The 27,871-nt window shown below is 34.1% G+C and overlaps 1 protein-coding gene across 2 annotated transcripts; it reads left to right on the top strand.

Moving 5' to 3' along the window:
* Window positions 1-15,748: 15,748 nt before the first annotated feature.
* Window positions 15,749-26,753, top strand: MS3_00001615 (uncharacterized protein; the record flags this gene model as incomplete). Of its 2 annotated transcripts, XM_051209084.1 has the most annotated exons (2): window positions 15,749-20,308; window positions 22,856-26,753. In XM_051209084.1, exons 1-2 carry the CDS (start codon window positions 19,472-19,474, stop codon window positions 22,907-22,909), a joined length of 891 nt encoding a protein of 296 aa, XP_051074507.1. In that variant the 5' UTR covers window positions 15,749-19,471. The 2 variants fall into 2 exon arrangements, with proteins under 2 accessions (XP_051074507.1, XP_012798438.1); XM_012942984.2 differs by lacking the exon at window positions 22,856-26,753 and having other exon boundaries at window positions 15,749-20,380.
* Between the last annotated feature and the right edge of the window lie 1,118 nt (window positions 26,754-27,871).

Genomic DNA, 27,871 nt, shown 5'->3' with positions numbered 1-27,871 from the left:
ACTGAAGCAGTTTTTCTGAAACCACGTGCGCCATTCAAACTGGCTGCCTTCAACGTTCGCACACTTATGCAGGTTGGTCAACAGATAGGGCTGGCTATGTCTTTGGAAAGTCTTAATATTGATGTTTGTTGTCTATCCGAGACCCGTATTCAAGACTCTAGCGAAGTACTACAAATTCGCTCTACATCTGTCACTTCAAAAAGCTTGTTTTACGTGCGCTTATCCGGGGACCCTGTGGCATCTTCGTCTGGTCTTGCAGGCGTTGGTGTCGCACTAAGCGCTAGAGCTGAGGCAGCACTAGTCGATTGGATCCCCATTAACAGTCGGTTATGTGCTGTTAGATTAGAAAGTTCCATCAAAGTGAGAAGAAATCGGCGTGAGAAACGATGTCTTTTCGTCATCTCCGCCTATGCCCCGACAGATTGCAGCCCGGATGCAATCAAGGATGAGTTTTACCACCAATTATCTGTTCTTCTCCAGAAAGTGCGTTCGACAGATATTGTAGTACTAGCCGGAGACTTGAATGCTCAGGTCGGGCGTCTAGGCACAGAAGAGAGTCGTTTAGGTGGCCGATGGGGACTCGTTGGTCTCAGGTCAGATAACGGGGACCGTCTACTGCAACTATGCACAGACCACAACCTGTTTCTGGCTAGCACTAACTTTCGGCACAGTCATCGCCGATGTGCCACCTGGCGTCCTCCCTCTGCATCCCAAGCCTGGACTCAGATTGATCACATCGCGATCAGCTACCGCTGGCGTGGTTGTGTAAAAGACTGCCGCTCCTTTTGGAGTACCTATCTGGACTCTGACCATGCCTTGGTCTGCGCCAATCTTGCCTTACTTTTCAGTGGCCAACGAAGTGACCGCCACCAACGGGTTGATGTTAGCAAGCTGGTTGCAACTTCTGTTGCAAATAAGTATCGAACCGAGCTAGCCTCTAGGCTAGCTACCACTCCACCGAAAACTATAGATGAGCATTGGTTGCAATTGCATGACGCCATGAAAATGGCGGGAACAGTCAGTTGTGGGTTTGCGAAACGTCCCGCTTTTAAGCACTGGGTTTCTTCTGGTTCCTTACAACTCATTGAAGCCCGTCGGTCTACTCCGGGTGACCGTGAGTTTGACCATAAACGAAGGATGTTATGTAAGGAAATCGGGCAAAGCTTGCGTAAGGACCGAGAAGCCTGGTGGTCGAAGCGTGCTAATGAGCTGGAAGCAGCAGCTGCATCTGGTAACTACCGGAAGCTCTTCCAGCTCATCCGAGCCACTGGCAGCAAGAAGTCTGGTGTGAGTGAAACAATCTGCGAGGATGATGGGATGCCAATCACTAACATCCATCGACGTCTTGGACGATGGGCAGAATTTTTCGAAGGGCAGTTCAACTGGCCTGCTGCTCCGGCAACATCAGTCAGACTGTCCTGCCCTCCATGGCCGGTGACGACTGATCCACCAAACGAGGAGGAAGTCCGCAAGGAACTCCAACTCTTGAAGCGATACAAATCACCTGGCCCAGATGACTTACCTCCGGCTCTTTTTAAAGATGGTGGTGACTTTTTGACTAAGGAATTGACGACGTTGTTCACAAAGGTTTGGGAACTAGAGAGTGTGCCAACGTCATGGAATGAGTCGATAGTTGTCCCTATCTTTAAAAGGGTTCACGTCGTTCCTGCAACAACTATCCGGGGATAAGTCTACTTCCGATTGCGTCCAAGCTATTGGCTTCCGTCATACTTCGTAGGTTGTTCAAAACTCGAGAAAGATTGACTCGCGAGGAGCAGGCTGGGTTTCGTTCTGGTCGAGGATGTATTGATCATATCTTCACCCTCCGCAAAATGTTAGAACACCGCCATACTTATCAAAGGCCAACAATCGTAGTGTTTCTTGACATCAGGGCTGCCTTCGATTCGTTGGACAGAACTGTTCTCTGGGATTGTCTATTGAAGAAGGGTGTGCCTGAGAAGTTTATTAACATCCTAAAAGCCCTATATAAAAACACCTCAGGCAGAGTGAGGGCATACAACCACCTTTCTCCATTGTTCCATTCGAGTAGTGGGGTTAGGCAGGGTTGCCCAATCTCACCATTCCTCTTCAACTTTGCCATCGATGACATTCTGGAAACAGCTCTGATGAATGTAAGTAATGGTGGTATGGATCTGTTGCCTGGAGAAAGACTTCTCGACCTTGAGTATGCGGACGATATTGTCTTACTGTGCGATAATGCCCAAGGCATGCAATCCGCACTTAATCAGTTGGCAATCAGTATCCGTAGGTATGGTATGTGCTTTGCACCTTCGAAGTGCAAAGTACTTCTACAAGACTGGCAGGATTCCAATCCTGTACTCACCCTGGATGGTGAGCAGATAGACGTAGTCGAGAAGTTTGTGTATCTGGGTAGCTGTGTAAGTGCTGGTGGGGGTGTGAGTGATGAGATCAATGCACGAATAGTGAAAGCCAGAGCGGCTTATGCCAATCTGGGCCATCTATGGCGCCTTCGTGATGTTAGTCTGGCCGTAAAAGGTCGGATCTACAACGCGTCGGTGAGAGCAGTTTTGCTCTATGCTTGTGAAACCTGGCCTCTCCGAGTTGAGGACGTTAGACGACTCTCTGTGTTCGATCATCGCTGTCTCCGAAGGATTGCTGACATTCAGTGGCAACACCATGTCAGTAATGCAGAGGTTCGGCATCGTGTGTTCGGGCACAGAGATGATAATTCAATTGGTGTCACCATCTTGAAACACCGACTTCAGTGGCTTGGACATGTTCTCCGAATGTCGTCCCAGAGAATTCCACATCGTGCATTATTTGCCGACTCTGGGACTGGTTGGAAGAAGCGGAGAGGTGGTCAGTGCATGACATGGTGTCGTGGCATGAAAGAAAGCTGCAAAGGACTGGCGTGTGTTGGTTCTTCACGACTCCCTGGTTGGGGTCTGAGAGATGGTGCTACACAGTGGCTAGAGACGTTATCAGATATGGCTCAGAATAGAAGCCAGTGGCGATCCTGCTGTAACCTTCTTTTACCTTCTTCATAAAAAGTGGTTCTGTCTCCTTTACCCGAAAGATTTCTTCCGATTGTACCTTTGCGTTCCCTGATTACTAGCACATTACCTTACACCAATCTCTTCGTTATTGTTCTCTCTTTTTTTTGTTGCGCTCCTTAGCTTTTTTTTTCTTTCTTTGTATTCCTCTCGAATTTTCATTGTTTTGTGTGGCGCATATATATTGGCGCTCCCCTGTACCATACGACGAACTACAGTGCAAAGTAGTGCATGGAGAACAGCTAACAGATGCATTCCAAGTAAGGACCGGAATCAGGCAATGCTGTCTACTCTCTGCCTTACTCTTACTTCTGCTGGTCAACTGGATTATGAAGACCTCGACATCTGAGGGAAAACACGACATACAATGGACAGCTCAGAACCAATTAGACGATCTGGACTACGCAGATGACCTAGCCCTCCTATAGCATACATATGAACAAGTGCAGATAAAGACAGCCAGTGTAGAAGAAGTCTCTGCATCAGTAGGCCTCAACATACATAAGTGGAAAACCAAGGTCCTCAAATACAACACGAAGAACAGCAATTCAATCACTCTTGATGGTGAAACTCTAGAAGATGTAGAATCCTTCACATACGTACCTGGGAAGCATCATCGATGAACAAGGAGGTTCAGATGCAGACGTAAAGGCGAGGATTGGCAAAGCAAGGACCACATCCCTTCAGTTGAAGTTTATATATGGAACTCGAAACAACTGTTTGTCAACCAATATCAAGGTGAAAATCTTTAATACCAACGTCAAGACAGTCAGTTCTACTGTACGGAGCTGAAACTTGGAGAACTACAACAACCATCATCAAGAAGGTGCAAGTATTTATAAATAGCTGTCTACGCAAGATACTCAACATCCATTGGCCGAATACCATCAGCAACAGCCTTTTGTGGGAGAGAACAAACCAGCTTCCAGCTGAAGAGAAGATTAGGAAAAGACGATGGAGATGGATAGGACATACATTACACAAATCGTCAAACTGCATCACGAGACAAGCCCTAACTTGGAATAGTGAAGGGAATCGGAAAGGTGGAAGGTCGAAGAACACATTACGTCGGGAAATAGAAGCAGATATGAAAAGGATGAATAGGAACTAGAAGGAGCTGGAAAGGATTTTTTTGGACAGGGTTGGGTGGTGAATGCTGGTGAGTGGCCTATGCTCCTTCACGAGGAGTAACAGGCGTAAGTAATCGATGTAAAAAAATTGCAACTCAATTTTATACTGAAGATTTTGTCTAGAAAAAAAACATTCAACTATTAAAGTATTCAGTTTTCGAAATGCATTATTTATGAAATATCTCTATCAGTTCCTAAGTTATTTGATCTCATATATGTGGGTGTGATCTGGACACTTGAAAAATAAACTCATAGCTTTATCATCGATTCTACGTTAATGAAAATAATATAGAAGTACACAAAATTAGACGTCTACTTGATCCAAAATGTTTTTCTCATACATTATACTATGTCTATATATTTTTTTTGTACAACAGAATATAACTTACATCATAGTACGAATGATATCATAGGTAATTTATGTCTAATGTACTATTTTAGCATTGTTAACTTCCATCTTAACTTTTTTTTAAAAATAATTTAGTCTGAACCAAAACAAAAGAGAATTTATTTTGATTAAGTTACTGATAACTGTATCATTATAGTAACATATTATAGGTATATATTAAGTAAACGTGTCAACTTATTCAATCTGACCTTTAAAACAGACAAGTTAATCATTTTTAAAAAGATTTATAATCACTTAATACAAAGAATAACAGAGGAAACTGAAACTAATATTAAATATAATTGGTTAGTTATAAAATTCATTTGTCAAACGAACATTTACAGAGTCTTAATGATTCTTGTAGATTGATATTTAATTTATAAAATAACAAGTACAAATATTTTATTTGTAAAGGTTTGATCCTTTCCATTATTAATATGTGACTGACTGTAAGAGAATAGTCTCTCTTAGAATATATTACTTAGTTAAGTACGCTTGTCAACCCTCGTAGAGGAGCATAGACCTCACACCAGTATTCTCCATCCAATCCTGTCCTCGGTAATCATTTTCAGAGCTTTCCAGTTCTTATTCATCTTATTCATGTCTGCTTCCAATTATCGGAGCAATGTGTTCCTTGGCCTTCCGCTTTTCCATTTTCATTCAGCATTCCAAGTTAGCGCTTGAGTCGTGATGCAGATCGGTGATTTCCTCAATGTATGTGCTATCCACTTCCAACGTCTTCCCCTAATTTCCTCTCCAGCTAAAAGTTGGTTTGCTCTTTCCCACAGTAGATTGTTGCTGATGGTATCTGGCCAAGGGATATTGGGTTTCTTGTGTAGACAATTGTTCATATATACGTGCACCTCTTTGATGATGTTTATAATAGTTCTCGAAGTTTCAGCTTTGTACAATAGAACTGTTTTGACGTTCGTATTGAAGATTCTCACTTTGATGTTGGGCTGTATACAGTTGTTTTGAGTTCCATATATTCTTCAATTGTAGAAATGCTGTCCTTATTTCGCCAATCCTTACCTTTACATCTGATTCGGATCCTTTTTGTTCATCGATAATGCTGCCCGGGTAGATACGTGAAAGACCCCATCTTTTCCATAGCTTCTCCATCAAGTGTGATTGGGTTAGTGTCCTCCGTGTTTTACTTAAGAATCTTGGTTTTTCTATTGCGTACGTGGAGACCTACTGATGCAGAGGTTGCTGTTACACTAGTTGTCTTCAGTTGCATTTGTTGCTGTGTATGAGATGGAAATCGTCTAGTTGCATCCGAGCTGTCCATTGTATTTCCTGTTTCCCCTCAGGTATGGAGGTTTTCACAATCCAGTCAACCACCAGGAGAAAGAAAAAGGGTGAGGATAATCAGCTTTGTCTCACTCCGGTTCTCACTTGGAATACGTCTGTCAGCTAACCTCCACGCACCACTTCGCACTGTAGTCCACCGTAAGAATTCCGTATGATATTGACCATCTTCTCAGCTACTCACTTCATAGTGTCGAAGAAGTTTCCATAGTGTTTTCCTATCCGCACTAACAAATTCTTTCTCATAGTTAAGGAAGATGATATGGAGTGACGAGTTTAATTCAACTGACTGTTCAACGATGATCCGTAGTGTCGCGATTTGGTCTGTTCAAGACCGATCCTTACGGAATTCGGTCTGTTGATCTCGAAGTTGGACGTCTACTGAATCTTTCATCCGGTTCTGCAACACTCTTTTGATAACGTTTTTGGTACTGATAATATTCTGATGCCTGTGTAATTCTCACATTCAGGATGATCTCCTTTCTTTGGTGTCTAGATGAGGTGTCATTCTTTTCAGTCTGTCGGCACTTGTTCTTCCTCCCCAATCTTCCTGAATAGAACATGAGGCATGATTACTATTACTTCTATTTGACTTTTGTGCTTTGTCTGGTATATTGTCAGGTAGTGCTGCTTTTATACTATTGATTTGTTTGATAGCTATGCTGATTAACTCGATTGTTGGTTGAGTGACAGCTGTAGGAAGGTTTGTGTGTGTTGCTTTGATGCCCAGTGGATTCAGTGGAGCTGATCTGCTCAAGAGTTCTTCAAAGTGTTCTATTCACCTGTTCCTCTGTTCTCGAATCGCAATGACTGTCTTGACTTCTTTGTCCCTGACCGGTCTCTCTGTTTTACTATATTTCCCTGCTAGTTTCTTCGCTGTATCATATAGTCGCTTCATATTTCCTTTTCTTGTAGCTTTCTTCGCAGTCGTTGCTAGTTCTCCCACGTATTTCCGCTTGTCGGCTTTAATGCTCTTCTTCATTGGTTCGTTTGCTTCTGTGTATTCAGTATGTACCTTGACTTTCTCTGTTCCTGTTCGACTGTTGTAAAATACTGTCTTCTTATTCTCCCTTCTTTGAATCTTGTCCAGGGTTTCCATAGTGATCCATTTCTTATTATGATGCTTGTTACGACCCAGAACCTCCAAACACGTCTGAGTCAGTGCTTGTTCAATACTATTCCAATTGTTTTCCGGTGCAGTTTCTTCTTTCAGTAGATCTTGTCAGGCTCGGAACCTGTTGCTGAGATCTGTGTTGGATTCGCTGAGTTAATCAGTATCTGGAAGAAGACTGTATTGAGGCATTATCACTTTGTTTTTCCAGTTGTCCAGTATTTCTTTGGATTCAGATTCATCTTGACAGCCACCAGGTGTTGATCTGAAGCTATATCAACTCCTCTTCTGATTCCCACGTCTTTGATTGTCCTTGTGAATGTTTTGCTTATGCAAATATGATCGATCTGGTTCTCCATGGTGTGATCCGCTGAGACTCATGTGGCTTTGTGTATGCATTTGTGTGGGAATATTGTGCCGCCTATAACCAATTTGTAGAATGCACACAGATTTGCCGATCTCTCCCCATTCTCGTTCCTTTCTCCTAGTCAGTCCATTTCGTCCTGTGATATCTTCATATCTGTTGTTATTCATTCGGACTTCGGCGTTTCGTTCTCCTATCATCATGGTCAGGTGGTTTGTTAAACACTTCGCCATGACAGATTGCTGCTTCTCGCAGAACTGATTTCTATCGTCATCACTGCTTTCATTGGCGGATGAATAACACTGGATAATATTCATTATGATTCCCTCCTTATTTATTTCGAAAGATATTTAATGATCCTGATTCCATGAGATTCCCATCGTATGAGTTCATTTCGTGCTTCTCTGGACAGAATAGAAACATATCCCTGAGTGTGCGGAACATTTTCCTCTTAGTGTCCAGAGTACAGCAACCTCCCACCCAAATCTAAACTTTTCTGTCTAGTTTGGGTCCAATGTATTTCACTGATTCCAAGGACCATCAGTTTGAATCCCCTCATTTCCGTGGCAATTTGATTATTCCTACCAGTCTTTCATATTGTCCAGACACTCCATATACCTATAAAAATTTTTGCTCTGGTTGTTTGAATGAGTATGGGTATCGTAACTCCCGAAGAATATCGACTTTCATCATGAAGCGTCATAATTCTTCTGAATAAATATCCTCGAAATCCCAGGTCAGAGTTTAAACGGTTTAAATTTTCATTCTGGTTAGCAATTTTTGGCAAGGCTGTTATCTATGGGATGGGGCTGTTGACCACATGCTTAACCCTCCTTCTTTACTCGAACTTGGGACCGGAAGTAACCCTAGAAGAGGTACAGACGGAGTGTCTTAGCATATATATATATATATATATATATATATATATATATATATATATATATTAGAAGGATTACCTTGATATTCCCACTAAGCGTCTCTAGTGATATGTACTAGATTCAATTTCTTACGTGAATATCAACATGGATTTAGTTATACTCAGCTGTGTCCTAAATTAGACTAAATTGCTTTCTTAGACTCACGGATAGCCATTATTCAACTAGGATTATGAATAAATAAATTTGTCCAGAGGAAAATGTTCACAATCTAGAAGATATCGATTATTATTAGTGGTAATAATCGATTAATAATTTTCTTTGCTACTATTAATTAGTTATAAACTGAATGTTTTAATAATGATAGTCAAAGGAACTTATTAACTCAATGTTTTAAGCAAAACAAGTTTTAGAAAATGAACTATAAATAATCAGATTCTTGTTTTTATGTGGCAGTATTTTAAATTAGTTTATTAGAAGACAAATTACTTAAAAATGAACTTCTTGGAAGATGAACAGAAGGAAGAAAAGAGAAATTTTAATGATGTTGTGTTATTTCTTGTCCATTATTTCCAGTCACTTGATTCACTCGTGATAGCACAATTAAACACGTATTATTGTGTACAGAGTATGTGTTCTCGGTAAAGGCTTTTTTCTTACCTATCATTGTTCTTCTTACTGATGTCAACGAGTATCATATTTAAATTATACAAATATACATCAAATATCTTCCTGAATAATGTAGATTAATGACTGTTTATGACATAGACTTTTCAAGATTCTTGTGGGAGGCCATGGCCATTACATTCGAACATTATAGGATGGTTGTAGATTGTATAATACCATAAAGTGACTAGATTTAAAGATGCTGAATATTGGATTTTAAATTGGTGGTATCGCAGGATGACGCAAAGAGGACACATGCTGTCGCAAAATTACATGGTTGGTGGGAGATGTAAGTGTGGGGGAGCTAATGTGAATAAGATGGTTGTTCTCTTAGCAACGGTCACCTCCTATATGTCCCTCTCCGGATCAGTCCGGCAACTTATATGTACCTAAAAGTTGTGTCGTCTGTTATTCAGACTTTGGGAAATAAAGCTTTATATGTATTCTTGATCTTCTCTCTGCAAATAGCGTGTTGATTTGGTGTAATAAAGCATGGGTAAGTAACTGAAAAAAAGCAATGAAACTGAAAGTATGTTATATTTAAACACTGGTTTATTCAAGCCAAACGTAAAGTAGTATATTCAATTAAGTATTCTAATCTGGATCCTGGAAATGATAATCAAGAGCTAATTGGTAAGTTTCAATTCTAAAATTCCTAAATTAATCCTAGTTAAGCTATTTACTTCGTTCGGTTAGCTGTGTCCCAAATAAGTCCTCTAAATTTGAAACAAAATTATTTCAAGAAAACGGATAGTCAACTTGTAGTAATTCGACGACTGTTGCCTCGTGAATTTAGGTCAATGTTCAATTGTGAAGATAATCAACGACATTCAAGTTTGATTTTAAAAAAATACAGAGAAACTGTTTGCTTCTAAACTGAGACGTGTTAATAGAAATAAATATCATGAAGGTAATACAATCAAATAAATCAGCACTTCAACATTCAAAGTAGATTAAAACTTGAAAAAATAACCACTACAAGTTACATAATGCTAAGAGTTATGAATTGCATGTACGTAGAGAAAATTTTGAATATCCTAGTGTCGTTATAAGAGTACAGTATGGAAATAGATGATGAACTATCGGCTGAAAACTGGTACTGTTAATTTCTAATGTTCTCTTGGTTACAATTGTATTGCAAAAACAAAACGTAGTTGGAGTTCTTGTCTCAATTAAAACTGATCAAAGAATTAAAATGAAAGTTTAGATATTTCTAGATTGAATCAATTGTCAGTAATCGTGATAAGCTTATTCTTTTTTTTGAAATGTATTCAAAATTTTCGAAATATCTTTCATTGAATTCATGAATGAACAATGACAAAAACTAGCGATTGAATGATTGAATAATTGATATATTTAATAAAGCTGAAGGTTACTGTGACTGAATTTGCGGTATTTGCTCTTTAGCACAAAACAACGTAATAAACAGCGGAAGCAGTGCTTAATAAATAAGATCGGTACTCGATAATCAATAAGAGTATTCCCAACAAGATATGATCAAATATCTATCTGTACGGATTCGAGTAACCGTTTCCAGCAGGCAGTCAAAGATCAATAATCAACAGCCGAACCTAGCCGTAACTTCATTGTCAATGACCCGCCAACATGCAGCAGTTAAATTAAGTAATAAAAGTAAACTTTTAACTAAAATCAAATCATAGAGGTCCAAGCAAAGAAGACTGAAGGACAGAAAACATGGTTACGATAAATTTGACTGAAGGTTGAAATACAAGACAGGGAAAAACAACAAAGAAATAACAATACTGTTGAATAAAACTTTGGAGGGATTTTCACTTTATTTTTTCCGTTACGGTTACAACAAACTGACACTAATATCTTACCAGTTAGATCTCTGGAGAATAAATGTAAATATCAAGAAAATTAACAAGAAAAAAATAATAAAAAAACAGATCAGTCAATTCAGAGTAAAGTCATAGGTATAATGAAGATACTCAAATGCTTAAAGTTCATTGCATAATTCACTTATAGTTTCAACATAATAAGTAAAAAAGACTATAATCAGAGAAGGGTTTTTGTGGATATTATAGTGATTTCAATGGTTGAGATCATGATTATAATCATCATATGCTCACTAGCGACGGTCTTCAAGAGGTATTTCCTGGAGTTCTAGTGAAAAGCAGTGACCAATGGAGTTCAACCGGGTCTGTTGTGAGATAGTAACTCACTGAAGACATTGGCGGATGCGTCGCTCAATCTCGTTGATTGGTTGAAGTCAGACATTGACACCGTTGGATGCCGGCTCAATGGTCTAGTGGTTAAGCGTTCGCACGCGAGACTGATAGGTCCTGGGTTCAAATCTCGCGAGGCGAGGTTGTGGGTGCTCACTTCTGAGGAGTCCCACAATAGGACGAAACGGCCATCCAGTGCTTCCAGGTTTCCCACGGTGGTCTAGCTTCAATCCACTCATGATCTCAACCATTGAAAAGAAGATTATACATTGTCATTTTGATGTTTAAGTGTATATTATAATCATCAAGGAACGAGAAAATAGAGTCAAAGATAAGCACTTCTGAGGATAAAACAGCTGTTCAATGATTCTTAGTATTCATCAGTCTAACTAACAGTATTCTATAATATAAAAGTATGGAAAACAAACAGGTAGTTTAATATTCATCCGTTCTCTAGTTTTCTCAGTGTTTATATTTAGTCAACGGTTGTGTGTGTAGTTTCTATTGTATTCTTTCACTCAATTTTCAGTGATTGAGTATGATTTGAAAAAATTACCACTTAAAATAACTTTCTTCATGTTAAGCCTTTCGTATTTTAACAGATATCTTAGTAGATACGAATATAGTGTGACTAAATATGATAAATTTACTTTATCAAATCTCTCATAATACCAAAATGACCACTAGTGATCTAAATTACTTATCATGAAACATTTCACCTAACCTTTACAGATATATTTGATCAATACAAATATTTGACTGAATCAATAATTAGTGAGCTCAAAATATGAGTCAAATTGACATATTGTAGCATGTATATGTATATATGTATGTAAGAATATATAGGGCGTGCGTATGCACTATTTTATCATTTATTGAATAAAACACATTCAATAATGTATATTGATAACTATGCCTGTGTAAATGTGTATCCATATAAAGTGTACTACAAGCATAGAATATGTGTACTGTTCAGATTAGTTAATATTAAAGAAAGAAAAAAAATGCGCAAAAAAATGCGTGTGAATACAATGCACACACAAACACAAATCATGGCACAGTATACTTACTAAAAATATGGTTTACTAATCTGTCAGTTCTAGTTGACAACAATCAAATCTACTACTGATTATCTTTTAAATAATTTATATTTTAAAAAAATTTAATGTCATTATATGTGTGCATACAGTCCAATGAATGTGTACTTGCAAATGATTGTATGTGTAATTATATATATATATATATATATATATATATATATATATATATATATATATATGTTAGTATCTATGTGTCCCAATGCTAATGTAAGTAAATGAATGATTACAGGAAATTAAAATCATTTTATATTATCATTTTTTAAAGTCTTTTTTATAGAACAATTATTTCATCATGTAAGTTTATTAATATAAAATATAGACAATGGACTTTTTACTTTTTTTTGTTTATTGTATTATAAAACATAATGGAAATAAAAAAAGGAGGAATACTACATTGTTTGTTCAGTTTTCTGGAAGTGGTCTTGAGTGCTGTTAGAAGTACGAGGACGGTTATCACTTCCCGGTTGCCCACACCGTGGAAGGGTTCTTCTGGAGGTGCCTGAAAAGGAAATTGGATTAGAGGTGGTCTTAGTGACCTGAGAGCGTGACCGCAGTGCCCAAAGGAAAACTGTTTGAGGTCGGTCGCACACGACCTTTTATGGGTAATTTTTGTGTTAGCTCCGTACCTGCTGAAACCTTACCGCCGGAGACGGATATCCGTGGGATAAGGCGAGGTGTGCATTTTTAGGGTCGACCTTTTCTAACCCCACCCCTCCTTGTGGGAAGGCAGCGTCGCTGTCATGCTGGTTGTCTGAATGAAACACCTTACTGCTGTCACACCCCTGTACAGTCAGCAGTACGACTTCGCCTTCGGACCTTGGGTTTGTTGCTATTAGTCTTACCGCTCTTCATCCGACCTGTCTGACATGGTAGAACCTTGAGGAACGGTTGTTCCAGCCAGTATAGCTCGGTTGCTTCATCATGATAGGCAAGCCCGACCAACACGTCAAGGTAGCAACAACGGTATTCACTTTTATCATGATACTAACAAAAAAACAAATAATAATGATAATAATCTGAAAGCAATTAAAAGAATAAAAACATTTTAAGTTAAATAAGGAATTGATAAACTAATTATATATATATACATATTTAATGGTTATTATGCAATCGATAAAAGGTACTTTGATCTCTTTGTGATATACTTTCCATCTTTAATATGAAGGAGAGTGGAAGAAAGGTTAGAATGATCTTTATTAGTTTGATTATAAAATATGAATAATTGAACAGTTTGATTACAGTCGATGAGATGATAATCTTTGTAAGTAATGAAAAGTAATGAAAACAATTAGAAATTCATGCATTTATTCTAATTACGAAACATTTCGATTGAAACTATTCATATTCTGGTACTATTAATGTTAATGGTGAACAATATATTTTTGAATCGATTTAAGTAATATATATGAAAGATTGAGTAGAATTAAAGAAATTTCTAAAAAAAACTGAAGTAATTGAAAATACAATGCAATCAATACGCTTTTATGGTAATCCAATATTACTTAAACGACTTTGCAAATGACTACTTTTTTTCTAGTGCATACTAAATGATATTAGAACAGACAATTTTATGATTTACACATACTCAAATAAACAAAATTCTAAATTATTACAACGGAACATGTCACTTCTAAACAAGTTGGATAATCTCGAATTTGTTGAATATGACTAATAAACTGAACAACCAAAGGATGATAGTTACGAAAAAAGTTTTACTTTAAAAGTTAATAAGTTCGATAAAAAATAGAGTTTCTTCAGATTTGCATGAAACCTCGAGATAGTATAAGCTCAAGAAAACAAGTCAGAATGAAAATCGGTAAGTATCGAATAAGACCTTGACACATATTCGTTTTCAATAATTCTTTTGACAGGTTCTATAAACTGCTAATTGCATGGAATATATTCAAATTTTATCAAATTTCTAAACACTTCCCACGAACCGACGAGTACTCAAAACATCCTTAGGGACATAAAATACCCTATAAAGCAACAGCAAATCATTCTTCTTGAAGGGTTCTAAAGTTAATAAACTATTCCAGTCACCACATTTAAATTTCATTTCTATATCGATATGATCTAGATAAAAATCTAGCTACATAAAGCTAATAATTAAAAAACTTTCTTCTCACTACACTAAACATTATTTTGGTAGTTGCAATGACCTAAACACAACAAGCATCGCATAAAATGTTCAGAAACACTTACACATATTGATCAAAGAGAAAGGATAATTTTCTTCGATTGTTGTCGGATAATACGAACATGGTTTTCTTCAGAGTGCTATTACCGTTATATGCTAAACAATATTATAACAAACAATTTTATGATTTACACATACTCAAATAAACAAAATTCTAAATTATTACAACGGAACATGTCACTTCTAAACAAGTTGGATAATCTCGAATTTGTTGAATATGACTAATAAACTGAACAACCATTCGTGAATTCTTACTATTATCAATTGATTCAAATGATAAATATTCACTCAAACTGACAAGTACAAACACTATTATAATTAGAATATTTTACATAGTCTAATGTATACTGACACTAATGATTTATGATTTATAAATGAAACGTTCAACTGAATAAAATGGTGTACAGTATAAATATATTTCTTAGATATCTAGGAAATAACGTCACACTTCTAGAAGTTGTTTGAAAACTTTAAATAGTTTACTGGACACCTATGTATTTTACTTATTATCATACAAAAAAAAACGATAGTCTTAAGATCTGAAGATGCTGAATGTTTCTAAAGTGTTCGCCATACTTTAGGTAAACTTTTAAAATATTCATCTTGACTTTTACTCCATCAAATGCAAGTTAAAACTTCCTAATCGAATATAAGTTTGAGAAATAAGTCAGCTGATAAAATTATGTCCATGGAATTTTATGTTCGTAGTGTTTCATTGACTTTAAAATTTTGGTCACCTAACAAAACTCAAAAATAGCAGAATTTTCTGAGATTTCAAAATCATAGCTATTCTGATTGAGGGGTTTGTTTTTGTTTAACTTGAATGAAACTTAGTCATCAAAAGTCGGCGGTTGTTTACTGAAAATAAAGGTAAAATGGTTGATAGTATTTCTTACTTTTTGATGGAGTTTTGTTCTTTGAGCTGGATGGTTTGGTCATTGAACTTTCATTGTCCTTCTGAACAATATCATCAGCACAAACTTCTACCTCACGATATGAACTTAGTTACTCTTTTAAAAGTAGTTAACAATTGATAAATCATTTTCTTTAAATGTTGTATATCACTGGTAAGTGATGATAGATGATGACCTGGCAGATTGATAACTTTGATTTAAATGTCTTTATTTTTTATACTCTTTAACTATTGGTAATTTTGTGACTATTAGTATAGAGGTTGTGGAAATTATTAAATTTTTAATTGAGATCATGAACCGACTGATGTTAGACTACCATGAAAAACGTGGAAGCACTGGATGGCCGTTTCGGCCTATTGTGGGACTCCTCAGCAGTGCCCATCCACGATCTCGTTCTCGGGGTTCGAACTCAGGGCGGGATGGTGGATGCGCACTGCTGAAGAATCCCACAACAGGACGAAACGGCCATCCAGTGCCCCCGGGTTTTCAATGGTGGTCTAACATCTCAATTTAAAAATTTTGTTTCGTTTTTCTGTGGTGTTGAATAAATTTACTTAGTGAATGATTCATTTTCCACTATTTTTTTAATAATAAGAACAAACTTTCTTGCAGTATTCCACTGACAATCATTTTTGATGAAGATGTAATCTTTTGCGTTTCTTTAAACCTATTTTTACATTGCTACATATTTCTAAACTATGCAGGATACAGACTCATTTACCGAACTAATTTTCTATGTATATCCGTACAAATCATTTTGAATTCCTTTGATTTGTGGAACTCAAAGCTGTTTATTGCGAAACATTTAACACACTGTCATGTTTTTATTCAGTCATAATGAAATTGATGGTGTTTGAGGTATTTCTAGTGATCTTGTTATTGTATAGTAAAAAAGGTAGTTGGCAAAATCTGCAATATAGAAGATAATTAAATTATCTGATAGCAGATTTTAAAGGGAGCTATATTACTTTTCTAAATTATTGTATAGTTGAAATAATATTCGACAAACTGTATGTTGTATTGTATTACCATAAAAGATCATGTGATACAAATAATAATAATAATCTGATCTGATCTGGTGTTATCTGGAAGAATTGATCACGAAAAGGTCAATTAATATTGGCTGACCTAATAAACAACATAATCCTTGATAGAATTTCAGTGTCGATGACTCATGAGCGTGTTTATCAAAGACTAGGATTAGATGTGAAAGTGTAAGTTTATTCTAGGGTCCCACATGGGAATGAATAATAAAGTTATAATTCATAAAGCGATATTAATCTAAAATAAATGAATGTTGAAATGTTACAGTTAAGAGATGTATTTTCGCATATGATGAATGTATTAGGGTGTAACAGAGGCGATGTTATTTCCTAGATATCTAAGAAATATATTTATACTGTACACCATTTTATTCAGTTGAACGTTTCATTTATAAATCATAAATCATTAGTGTCAGTATACATTAGACTATGTAAAATATTCTAATTATAATAGTGTTTGTACTTGTCAGTTTGAGTGAATATTTATCATTTGAATCAATTGATAATAGTAAGAATTCACGAATGGTTGTTCAGTTTATTAGTCATATTCAACAAATTCGAGATTATCCAACTTGTTTAGAAGTGACATGTTCCGTTGTAATAATTTAGAATTTTGTTTATTTGAGTATGTGTAAATCATAAAATTGTTTGTTATAATATTGTTTAGCATATAACGGTAATAGCACTCTGAAGAAAACCATGTTCGTATTATCCGACAACAATCGAAGAAAATTATCCTTTCTCTTTGATCAATATGTGTAAGTGTTTCTGAACATTTTATGCGATGCTTGTTGTGTTTAGGTCATTGCAACTACCAAAATAATGTTTAGTGTAGTGAGAAGAAAGTTTTTTAATTATTAGCTTTATGTAGCTAGATTTTTATCTAGATCATATCGATATAGAAATGAAATTTAAATGTGGTGACTGGAATAGTTTATTAACTTTAGAACCCTTCAAGAAGAATGATTTGCTGTTGCTTTATAGGGTATTTTATGTCCCTAAGGATGTTTTGAGTACTCGTCGGTTCGTGGGAAGTGTTTAGAAATTTGATAAAATTTGAATATATTCCATGCAATTAGCAGTTTATAGAACCTGTCAAAAGAATTATTGAAAACGAATATGTGTCAAGGTCTTATTCGATACTTACCGATTTTCATTCTGACTTGTTTTCTTGAGCTTATACTATCTCGAGGTTTCATGCAAATCTGAAGAAACTCTATTTTTTATCGAACTTATTAACTTTTAAAGTAAAACTTTTTTCGTAACTATCATCCTTTGTTTTCTGTTGGAAGTTTGAGAATTGAAGGTTTCTGTGATTCACGACACTTTTCGAGAAGTTTGTATATAGGCGTTTATGCACTAAAAGTACTAATAAGAATGTGAAAATTCTCGAAACAATTTCAAGAGTAGGATAATTTGACAATGTTATTTCGGAGTTGTTTTGATCTCTGACGTGGATGTATTACTTGTGAAAAGAAGCACATGGTGATGATTTTGTTCGGAAGAACAATGAAAGCTGAATGACCAATCCATCCAGCTCAGAGATCGCATAATTCCCATCATCCTCATTCTGATATAAATATTCCCCATGATAATGTAGTACGATCATTCAATTTAGTGAGTTTATGGTAATCCATAAATTGATTGGCGATATAAATAATTTTTTTTGCTATTCGGCATGCTTGGCTATATCTTTCATAATCATTATACTGTTAAGAACGGGATATCAAGCTTTCGGTTTATCTGCATAAATTGATAATAAATCTACTCTTACATTAAAATTACCAATTTTTATACATTAGCTTTTGAAGATTCTTTGAGTTTCGGGAGTTTTTGCGATCTTTCATGAAGTCAGGATCAATTTCTGTCAGTGAACTACATGTAGAACTCTCAAGTCTTGTTCAGAAAGAACCACTATCTTCTCGTCGCCGTAATTTACTTTAAATTTTTTTGATTTATGACAAATATTATAAATCATACCACATTTCTTATTAATTCATGTTAAACACTTTGAATTAGCGAGCATTAATCATCATCACTTTGTCTAGTTTCCATTGGTGATTGAAATCTATCAATCACAGTCTCAATATGGTTACAAATGACTTACATACTCAGTTTAGGGATGAATAAGTTGCAAATAGTCGGTAGTAAGTCCATAATATATTTTTAATACTGATTGATATTTATCACGGGTCCTGATCACGGAGTTATTTCACTCATAGTCATAGATGTAGTAATAAAATTTAGAAAACGAACATGTAGATTATTATTTCGAGTTATCCAATACTTAAAATTACATTTTAAACGGCTGTTACTGTCCTTTCCTTAATCAACTTGTTTGAAATCATGGAAAGTAGATTTGTAGTTTTGATGAAACTCGTGACTAACATGAAATATAAAGTTATTATTAGGAAGAAGTAATAACGTAACTGTAAATTAGACACATTTGTTGGTTATAGCAGTTTAATTTGATAATATTTTAAATATTATACATATCAAAATGGGGGTTTGTGGAGATTGTAGTAATTTAATAGTTGAATTCATGGGTTGACTTAATTTAGATCACCATGAAAAACCTGGAAGCATTGGACGGCCATTTTCTCGTCCTCAGCATGACCACACACTCAGGATTTGTTAATCGATGTTCCATTTATTCTGATTTCTCTACTGATCACTATGAGTAAAACACTTAAAACTCAGTCTATTCAGATATAATTCTGATCTATTTTTGGTCAATAATAAATAATCCTTACTCTCTTTCTTATGTCATGTAAATCACAAGTTCTTGTTGCAAATATCCGTTTTTCTAGGTTATAAAACTTAAGTTTATCACTGTGTTAATAAGTTTTATCGCAAATATATTAGCATTGTGAACGTTTTTCACAAATTATAAAGTCTGAAAATGTCGAATCACGTAGCTAATTGACCACGTTAACTAAATCAATTTCAATCAATATTTTTTTAAATTCTCGTGATCGATCTAAACACATGCTTCATAGTAGTGAAATTCGAACTAAAATTATTATTATTTTTGTATATAACAAAACTTTTATTCTCATTCATTGTTGACATGATTTACTGTATATTTTGCTTTTGTCAATTTCAGCTATATACTCATCAATAATCACTAAGTTTAGATTTATCAATGAATGATAACGTAAATTGTTCAAATTTGGATAATTATTCAATAATACCTGCTATTTTAATTGAAGACTATTGTGATTCACAAGCACTGCATGGAAATTCCGGTGAACGAACTCCAATAAGTAGTCATGTTGGATCAATAACAAGTGATGAATTAAGTGTAACAAGTAGTCAAACAAGTCAAAAACAAAAATCGCATTTATCTGGTCGTAAACTACGTTTAAGATTACAGGCTTTATTGCGATCAAAAACAGATAAACAACAATTAAAACAACAGTTTAATGAAAAAAATGACAATAATACCAATGAAATGATCACTGGTTCATCTGCATATACAAGTAAACACTTAGGAACTGATGTTTATGATGGTGCAAAATCAATAAATTATGATGCAATACCACCAGTGCCAAAATTTCATGAAACCAGTCCTGAGCACAATTCTGAAAATGTATTTAAATATAGTAATAGGGCTGATGATCAGAATGAAACTGAAGAAGTTGTTGAACATGAAAGGAAGGAAGATGGAGAATCATCAATATCGTTGTCTTATTCTGATAAATATAAGATGAAAAATATTTATCAGACTCAACCAAAACATCATGCTGATCCGTTATATGAAAAACATCATGTTATTTTAGAAGAAAAAGCACTAATGAATACTGCAAATAACTTTTCTACTGGAGGACATCATGGTCATCATCATCATCATCACCACCACCATCATCATCATCATAAAACGCGATCAAATAAAAATTCACCATCGAATTCACTAAACGTTTTACAGAATGACAATTCTACTTCCTCTACAAGTAAAAAAACAACTGAGAAAAATAATTCGGTAAGTTTAATTAAGAATAAATATTTTCTTTGTTTTTGTGGTTTATTTCAACTGAAATTAGAAAAAAGTTGACATAATTTATTGTATACTGCGTATCAAACAAAATTGGTTCATACAGAAAGAAATGAAGAAACTTATCAGACAGAAACAAGATTATGAACCAAAGCAACAGAATTACTCTAAGTCAAAGTGGCAACTCACTTTTTTTGTTAAATGGTTTCTGTCAAAGTAACTTCGAGATGACTGACTGAAACTTCGGTGGACCAGTGGGTTTCAAACAATTCTAGAGTGAATCAGTCGTCTTCAGTTAAATTGGATAGTCACCACGCTATATGGTGAATTAAATAAAGTTGTGAACCTGAATAACTGGACGTTATGTCAGTAGTTCTAACAAGTAAGGGTTTACAGTGGGATCTGAATGTCCTGGGTTTGATCCATGGAGGAGTCTTGAATGAGGTTTATTGAAGAGACCTAGGACGAAATAGCTGTTCGGTGCTTCCTTATCCTCACTGGTATTCCGATTAAGATTAATCATTGACCCAAATCATTTAAGAAGTAAAATGATCCTCACAAAACTACTTCTTCTAGGCAATCTTTAATTTATTTTTGTTAATTTACTTTGAAGATAGGAATGTAATCATTAATGAGAATTAATTTAACTCTAATTTGTAGCGTTTTTTATAGCTTATATATGTACATTAAATGTTAATTTACTAGAATCTGTTTCATGAATTTGACTTACAGTTTGTGTAACGTTTCACTGTATTTGAGACATTTGACGAATTTTGTAAATCATCTAGTTATTGTATAATTTACTCAAATATTACATTTGTGGTCATGATTATTGAAATATTACAATGAGTTCCTAACTTGTTTCAATTATCCTTAAACTCAACTTTGTTGAGGAAACAATTTATTGTTCACATATATACTTTTGATGGGGTTTTTTTGTTCTTTAGACTCAGAGCACAGACTATCACTAACTAATACTTGCCACCTGAATTATTTCTAAGATTTTGTTTGAAATAAAGATTTTTGTATTGAATGGTTTCAATGTTGTTTTCAAATAAGAACGGTATGCTTGAGTGTAAAATAATTTTCAAGTTTACTTGTTAATATTGTCAAACTGTTGGAAAAATTTCTTTCCTTAGTGGATTATTGAACTTCTTTTTCTTATTTGTTAAAAAATAAGTTTTACCACAACTGATATGCACAAACATACAATTAATTGGTTTTTTGTCCTTTGAATTAAAAGTGTTCTCTTCATTTAGTCATTAATACTTTGTTTTATAACTCCATAAAAGTGAATCATAATTTAAATAAAGTATTTATATAAAAGTAATTTACATAACCAATTAGAATCAAGTGGATGAATATACTGAATGTTACAGAGGAGTGGATATTTTGTTCTTAATTCTGATTCCCATTTTTTAAATCACTGACTGATCGTAAATTAGACAAATATTGAAAAGCAGGTAGCAACGGACAGCTATTTTGTTCCTTGTATGTGCCATCTACAACATAGGGAATCGAACCCAGTAATTTCAGGTCTCGATTTGAATGCTTAACCTTTATACCATTGACCAACTCTTAGTGGTGAACATATCGACTTTCATTCACTCACGATTTTATCCGGTCATCTTAAATTGTTGATAACTCTCAAAACTAGATAAGGTTAAATTCCAATGTTTACGCTTTTTCATCAGAACTCCTGGAATGGCCTTTTGAAATTATCCACCAGAGAGCTCATGATTAATAATGGTATAATAGTGTTTGTGAGGATTGTAGAATAAACTATAGAAATTCCATAATCACAAATCGCTTTATCCCAACTTAAATTAATGAGAATGCTTAGTTAATGTGATCCGTTTTTCAATAAAATTATGTATATTCTACGAAAACCTACTACTAATTCAGTTGTTTACAATGTCATAGAATGATTAAGTTAAAATATTTTATAAAATTTATGTACAAATTGAATTTATCTTTAAAAAAACCCACATAGAAATTGTCATATTTATTAGGATTAAAATGTGTACGAATGATATAGTAATTTACTTATTTAATAATAATACAGTTTTATTTGAGGTTTACCGTAGACAATATGATTTCCTCTTCATTACTTTAAAATAAAAAAAGGAGTTTTATGGAATGTTGAACTCTGTGATTAGCAGTATGGTCCAGGTTGGATGTTTCATCTCACCTAGGACCTATCATACGAAGCATGACTTCTTACAACTAGAAATATGAGAGTTCTTATGAATTTAAAAATTTTAATGATCATTTTTTTTATTCAACTTCTTATTGAATAAATACCTAGACCCATGTTCTTCAATGAGTTGATCTTAACTGTAAATTAATATACGGCATTTGTTTTTAATGCAAGTTTAAGTTTATAATAAATCAAAGTCAATATCAGTAGCTTAAAACAATATGGTCAAGTTATGTATTTTCATGTCAATATTCTTCCTTATATTCGTTAACTTCAGTCCTTTTTAAATTATATCTTCCTTACTCATTTAAATGTTATATTTTCATTGTTTCTAGAAGTTTCTGTTCGTAAATCTGGGAAATTCAGAGTTCATTTGTCATGTTACATAGATAACGAATTCATAGTAATTTGTACAATACAGTTTTATCGTTTTATTTAGTTATTGTAATTGTGAACTGTAAATGTCATAAATCTGTTACAACTTGTGGCCTTGTGCTCTATTGATATATGACGCAATGATTTCACCAATTAGTGAGCAGTGATTTATCGACTGGACTAATGACGCGTAAACCCGTACGAGCTATCTAGAGTCCTTATCAGTTCTTTTTCCTAACTAGCCCTGACTGTTAAGTCTAGAACGACAATCTCAGCCTTCGCGATATGAATCATGTATTCCAAACATACTGGGTTTATATACAAACCGAACAGACCACATCGTAGCATAAAATGGAAAATAACATTTGCACAAGATCAAGCCGACAGTGGCTGTGAATGCGAGAGACTGTAATTGATAGACTGAACATAACTCAAGAACGATAAATCGCATAATAACAGTCTGTGGGTCAAAATAAAGCTCGTAATAAGTGGAGTATAGATATATTCGATCTAGCTACTGAATAGTTATACATTAAGAATATATGTATAATATTTATTCATAAATAGTTCTGAAAAGTTACCTTTCTTAATTCCCCCCAGGATATAACAAAATCATAGTAGCTTGCCATCACACAAGCTTGTGTACGTTCAAATTAATTAAAAGCTTTATGTAACCTATTTGATAGATAATGTGTTATTTTGGTATAATTTGTCTATCATTTTATAGGGATCTTTATTTTTGTATAATTGAGTACATCTCATTGAATGCACGCTTCAACCGAAACAATTATTTTTCTTACTCTCTAAAGTACGAACTGCTTAAACGTTTTACGACTCATTCGAGTGTACATATCTATCTTTGAGCCTAGGGATTAGGTTATACGACATTCATTTTTATTCAGTCATTGATTAGTACTAGAAACTCAGTGTTGCCTTTTGCATAACTCATTGATAATATCCATATTTGTAGCATTCAATGAAACTGATTCAAAATAATGAACAAGCACTATAATTCCAATTATTATTTACTTGATGGATTTTAACATCAACAATTACCAATTAATTTTCGACAAATTAAATAATTCTTAGATGGGATTCTCTAAGTGATGTAAATATCAAGAAAGATTATTCTTAAACATTGAGATAACTTTATTATAACGAATATGATTTTCTATGAACAAGAAAAATTATAAGCAAAACTAGATAGTGGCTAGCAATAGAATCCAAGACGCATGTTTTGTCTTATTTAGAACTCGTCAGCTGGATGTACTTACATCTCAAAACTCATAGGATGCACATATACCAATATAAAACTGATCAATTACAGTCCAAAATAACAATGGGAAGATACAAGTTTGCTAGGTTTTAAACTATCACGAGTTCACTTAATCTGCGAACGAAAACAAAGACCCAGTGACCAAAGACCAGTAAGTTAGCCTTTTGATGCGTCCCAGCCCCGCTAACTAGAGGGAGAAGTTCAGGCTTGGAATGGGAAGTATATTCTGCAAAACAGACAGAAACGAGCGATAACAACAAACACAATTCAAAACGTATATATATAGTGCAAAACCGTCTTTGGGGAGAGTTATCAAATAGCATACTAAAAGACGCAACAAACCAATAGCATTTAAGATATTTCCCAGTGGGAAATACGACATGAAGGTGACAAGAGCACCTTTGGCGAGAAAACAAAGAAATTCAAATTTTCTAAATAAAATTACAAAATCAAGTCCTTCTTCAAGTGAGTTCTGGGGATCGAACGTCTCCAACAAAATTAAATAACATCAAGTGAATTTGTAAAAAAAATTATAGTTTGTAAATTTGCAATGCAAATTATACATAAACAATTGTATTAAAAGTAATGTATGTATATGACCTTAAATAGATAAGATTAATCATGATAATGATGGGTAACTAACATAAATAGAAAGGAGAAAATTTGTTAACTTAATTTATATCTTTCCATGATACAGTTTTTTTTCTGTTTTTTTTTTAATTTAATGTGAAATGTTTACTTATTTATTGATTTTAAAATGAAATCATGTTTCGTTTTCTATTTCTCACATTAAAATTTATTTTATTTTTTGTACTTTTTCTTTCTACTATTTAACCTCAATGTAATTTGATTTTGTTGTTAATTGAGATTTGAATAGAAACAAATGAAAAAAAATTTATTTTTTAATTAACATGTTTATTTAATTTTGTTAAGATGAAACTGATGAAATTAATTTTCTCAAGATTTACTTATCTGAATAAATCATTTATTGAATAAATTGTATATATATATGCCATGATAATTTATTTTTCACCAGCTATGTAATTTATCTTATTAAATAGTGTTTGATTCTCATATAAGTTTATTGCCTAGCATTTAGCTTCGTTCTACTTCATGGTTTTGAAATGTGATCTTTCAATATACTTGTATATTTTGGGATCACTGAGTAAGCATAAGTTACTAGGTAAATATAGAAAATTGATTGATGTGATAGTGAATGTTTATTGACTGAAATGGTTAGGATATATGTTACGTATGCCTGACTACTGTCTACCTCGATGATCAATATTGTCTGGTGTAGGAGTAGGTTGAAATAATTTGGGGAGTAGCCAAATCAAGATATAGCCTTAGGTTATGAAGTCACTGTGTTGTGCCGGAAAAAAAAGAAAAATGCTGATCATTTATACTCGTAACGAGGGACCTCGGCAATTCCCACGATGCGAAAGTAAGAACACAAGACTGGTATAAGTGAAGATTTATTAGCCCAAACACTATGACAACGATGAATCGAATATAGTCTAAAATACACTGGTTTATATATTGATTGTACACCCACTTTGATTAATAATTAGGATTAGATCACATACTCAGTTATAACAAATCACTTACTGAGCATAGTTCATGTCGAGTGAATTCAAGAATATCGTATATTATACAGAAAAAAATATTATACTGGAAAAACAATCAAATACTACACTGAATGATTCTCGTGTTAAATGAAAACGGATGTAATATTGAATATAACTCATGATGAGTAATTCAGTCGAAAATTGACTTTTCTTTCCATCATATCAAGTAATAAATAATCTACTGGGTATAACTCGGGTCCTAACACACTGATAATTGGATCATGTCATGTTATGCTAAATAGTTGGGGTCTGCATAATTATTGTAACCAATGGTTAGAGACTCTGGATGACATGGATTATAATAGTTCGTTATGGTCTACGTTTACTCACTCTTTATCTTTTTTTAAAAACTTAAGTCTTGAAGTTTTCTGTACCTTTTTTCGCTTTTTCTATACATAAACTTTCCTACTACTATTAATCATGTTACTCCTTCTACTATTCTGGGACTTGTCTTGAAATATTTTTATCTTTGTTTGCTAGTGTAGTATGACAACTTGGATCAACACAAGTGTGTTTCAGATTCTATATTGCACATGAATGACTATATGTATATATACTGAATGAATAGGCCAAAAATTGATCATGTTTGATTGTATACGTACTTTTAATTCAAAAGCATATACAATTGACTAGGTTTGTTTATGTACAGATTCATAATTAATGATTTTATGCAAACTAGATAGAATAAAGGCCAGTAATAATGACCGTAGGACTTCCCTGGCAGAGGCTATATACGCGTGGCCATGTGAGTGCGTCTCGAGAGGGAGAGCGGACTCACCCCACTCTCGGCCGTACCAGGGCATTTGGGAGCCAAATCATGATAATAAGACTAGTATACTCAATTTCTTTCTGAAGTACATGAAAATTATCAGTTTAACAATTATTGAGGTTATATTTATCTACGCCTCTTGCTCCCGTTATAAGAACATAGACTATTTACCAGAATAATTATTGGAGTAATTACATATTTTTGATTATCTAGGAAAATGAGTTCTATCGGTTAATGTAATAAGTGGAAAACAATTTAACTTCTTTTTCATCAATTCATATCTGTAACCTTTTAATCTTTCGTGAGATCATTTTATTCGAAAACAGTGATTCATACTTTCGACTAAGATCATCAATAGATTCATTAGAATTATTAGTATTATTACTATTGTTATTTTCATTTTTATCATTAATAAGAGTATAACACATAGCTTGATATCATGTTAGTCTATTTCACAATTCAAATATACATAAATTATTAGCTTATATTAGATAATATACAATTACTTATATTCATTCTTTACATTAACTTCACATTTTTTTATATTTTCATATTGTCAAGTTAATATTTACTTTTAACTATTTTCATTTTCCTTTGTTGTTAAGAATAATTCGTTTTACATATTGATTTTTATCAATAATTTTATACACGTTCGAGTACTCTAACCAACGTATTTTTTTTGAAGAAAAAAGGTTTATCACTTCAAAATTGGGTTTCCATTTTCTTGGAAACGTATTTTGTACTATTCTTTTTTAAATTAAAACAATTTTATGTTAAGAATATTGTCTGTTTTAAGAAAAACACATGACTTGGATACCATGGAATGATATTTAATATGACACTAGTTCATCATCTTTATTGTTTAAATACTAACAAAACTAGATTTTATTGTAGCAATGAAGAAATGTGTCTAGCAATAGAATATAGCCGGAGAATTTCGTCATATTTGGAACACATCAAGTGGATGTATCTAGATCCTAGAGTGGAGATTCACTCCAAGCATCCAACCCAGTACTGTTGTCTAGAAAAGTTATCGCGTTATCAGCTTAGCTACTGAGTCAAGATAGCCATTGTCTTGTCCGATGAGTATGAGTTTTAATTCAATTTGAAATGGATTGGATTATCTCGTTGTTGATATTTTGATTGAAGTTTGATGTACATATACTAACAAAGACTAATCAGATTTTAGTCGAAATAATTCAATCTATTAGAAATTTAATGAAAAGTGAACTAGTTTCAACCTGTTGAAGTCATGAATTATTTATAACATAAAAGATAATAGAATATGGTCGCGCAATATCGT

This window comes from Schistosoma haematobium, chromosome 1, assembly GCF_000699445.3.
Source record: "Schistosoma haematobium chromosome 1, whole genome shotgun sequence".
Lineage (NCBI taxonomy): Eukaryota > Metazoa > Platyhelminthes > Trematoda > Strigeidida > Schistosomatidae > Schistosoma > Schistosoma haematobium.
This window is presented reverse-complemented; position numbering and strand designations above follow the sequence as displayed.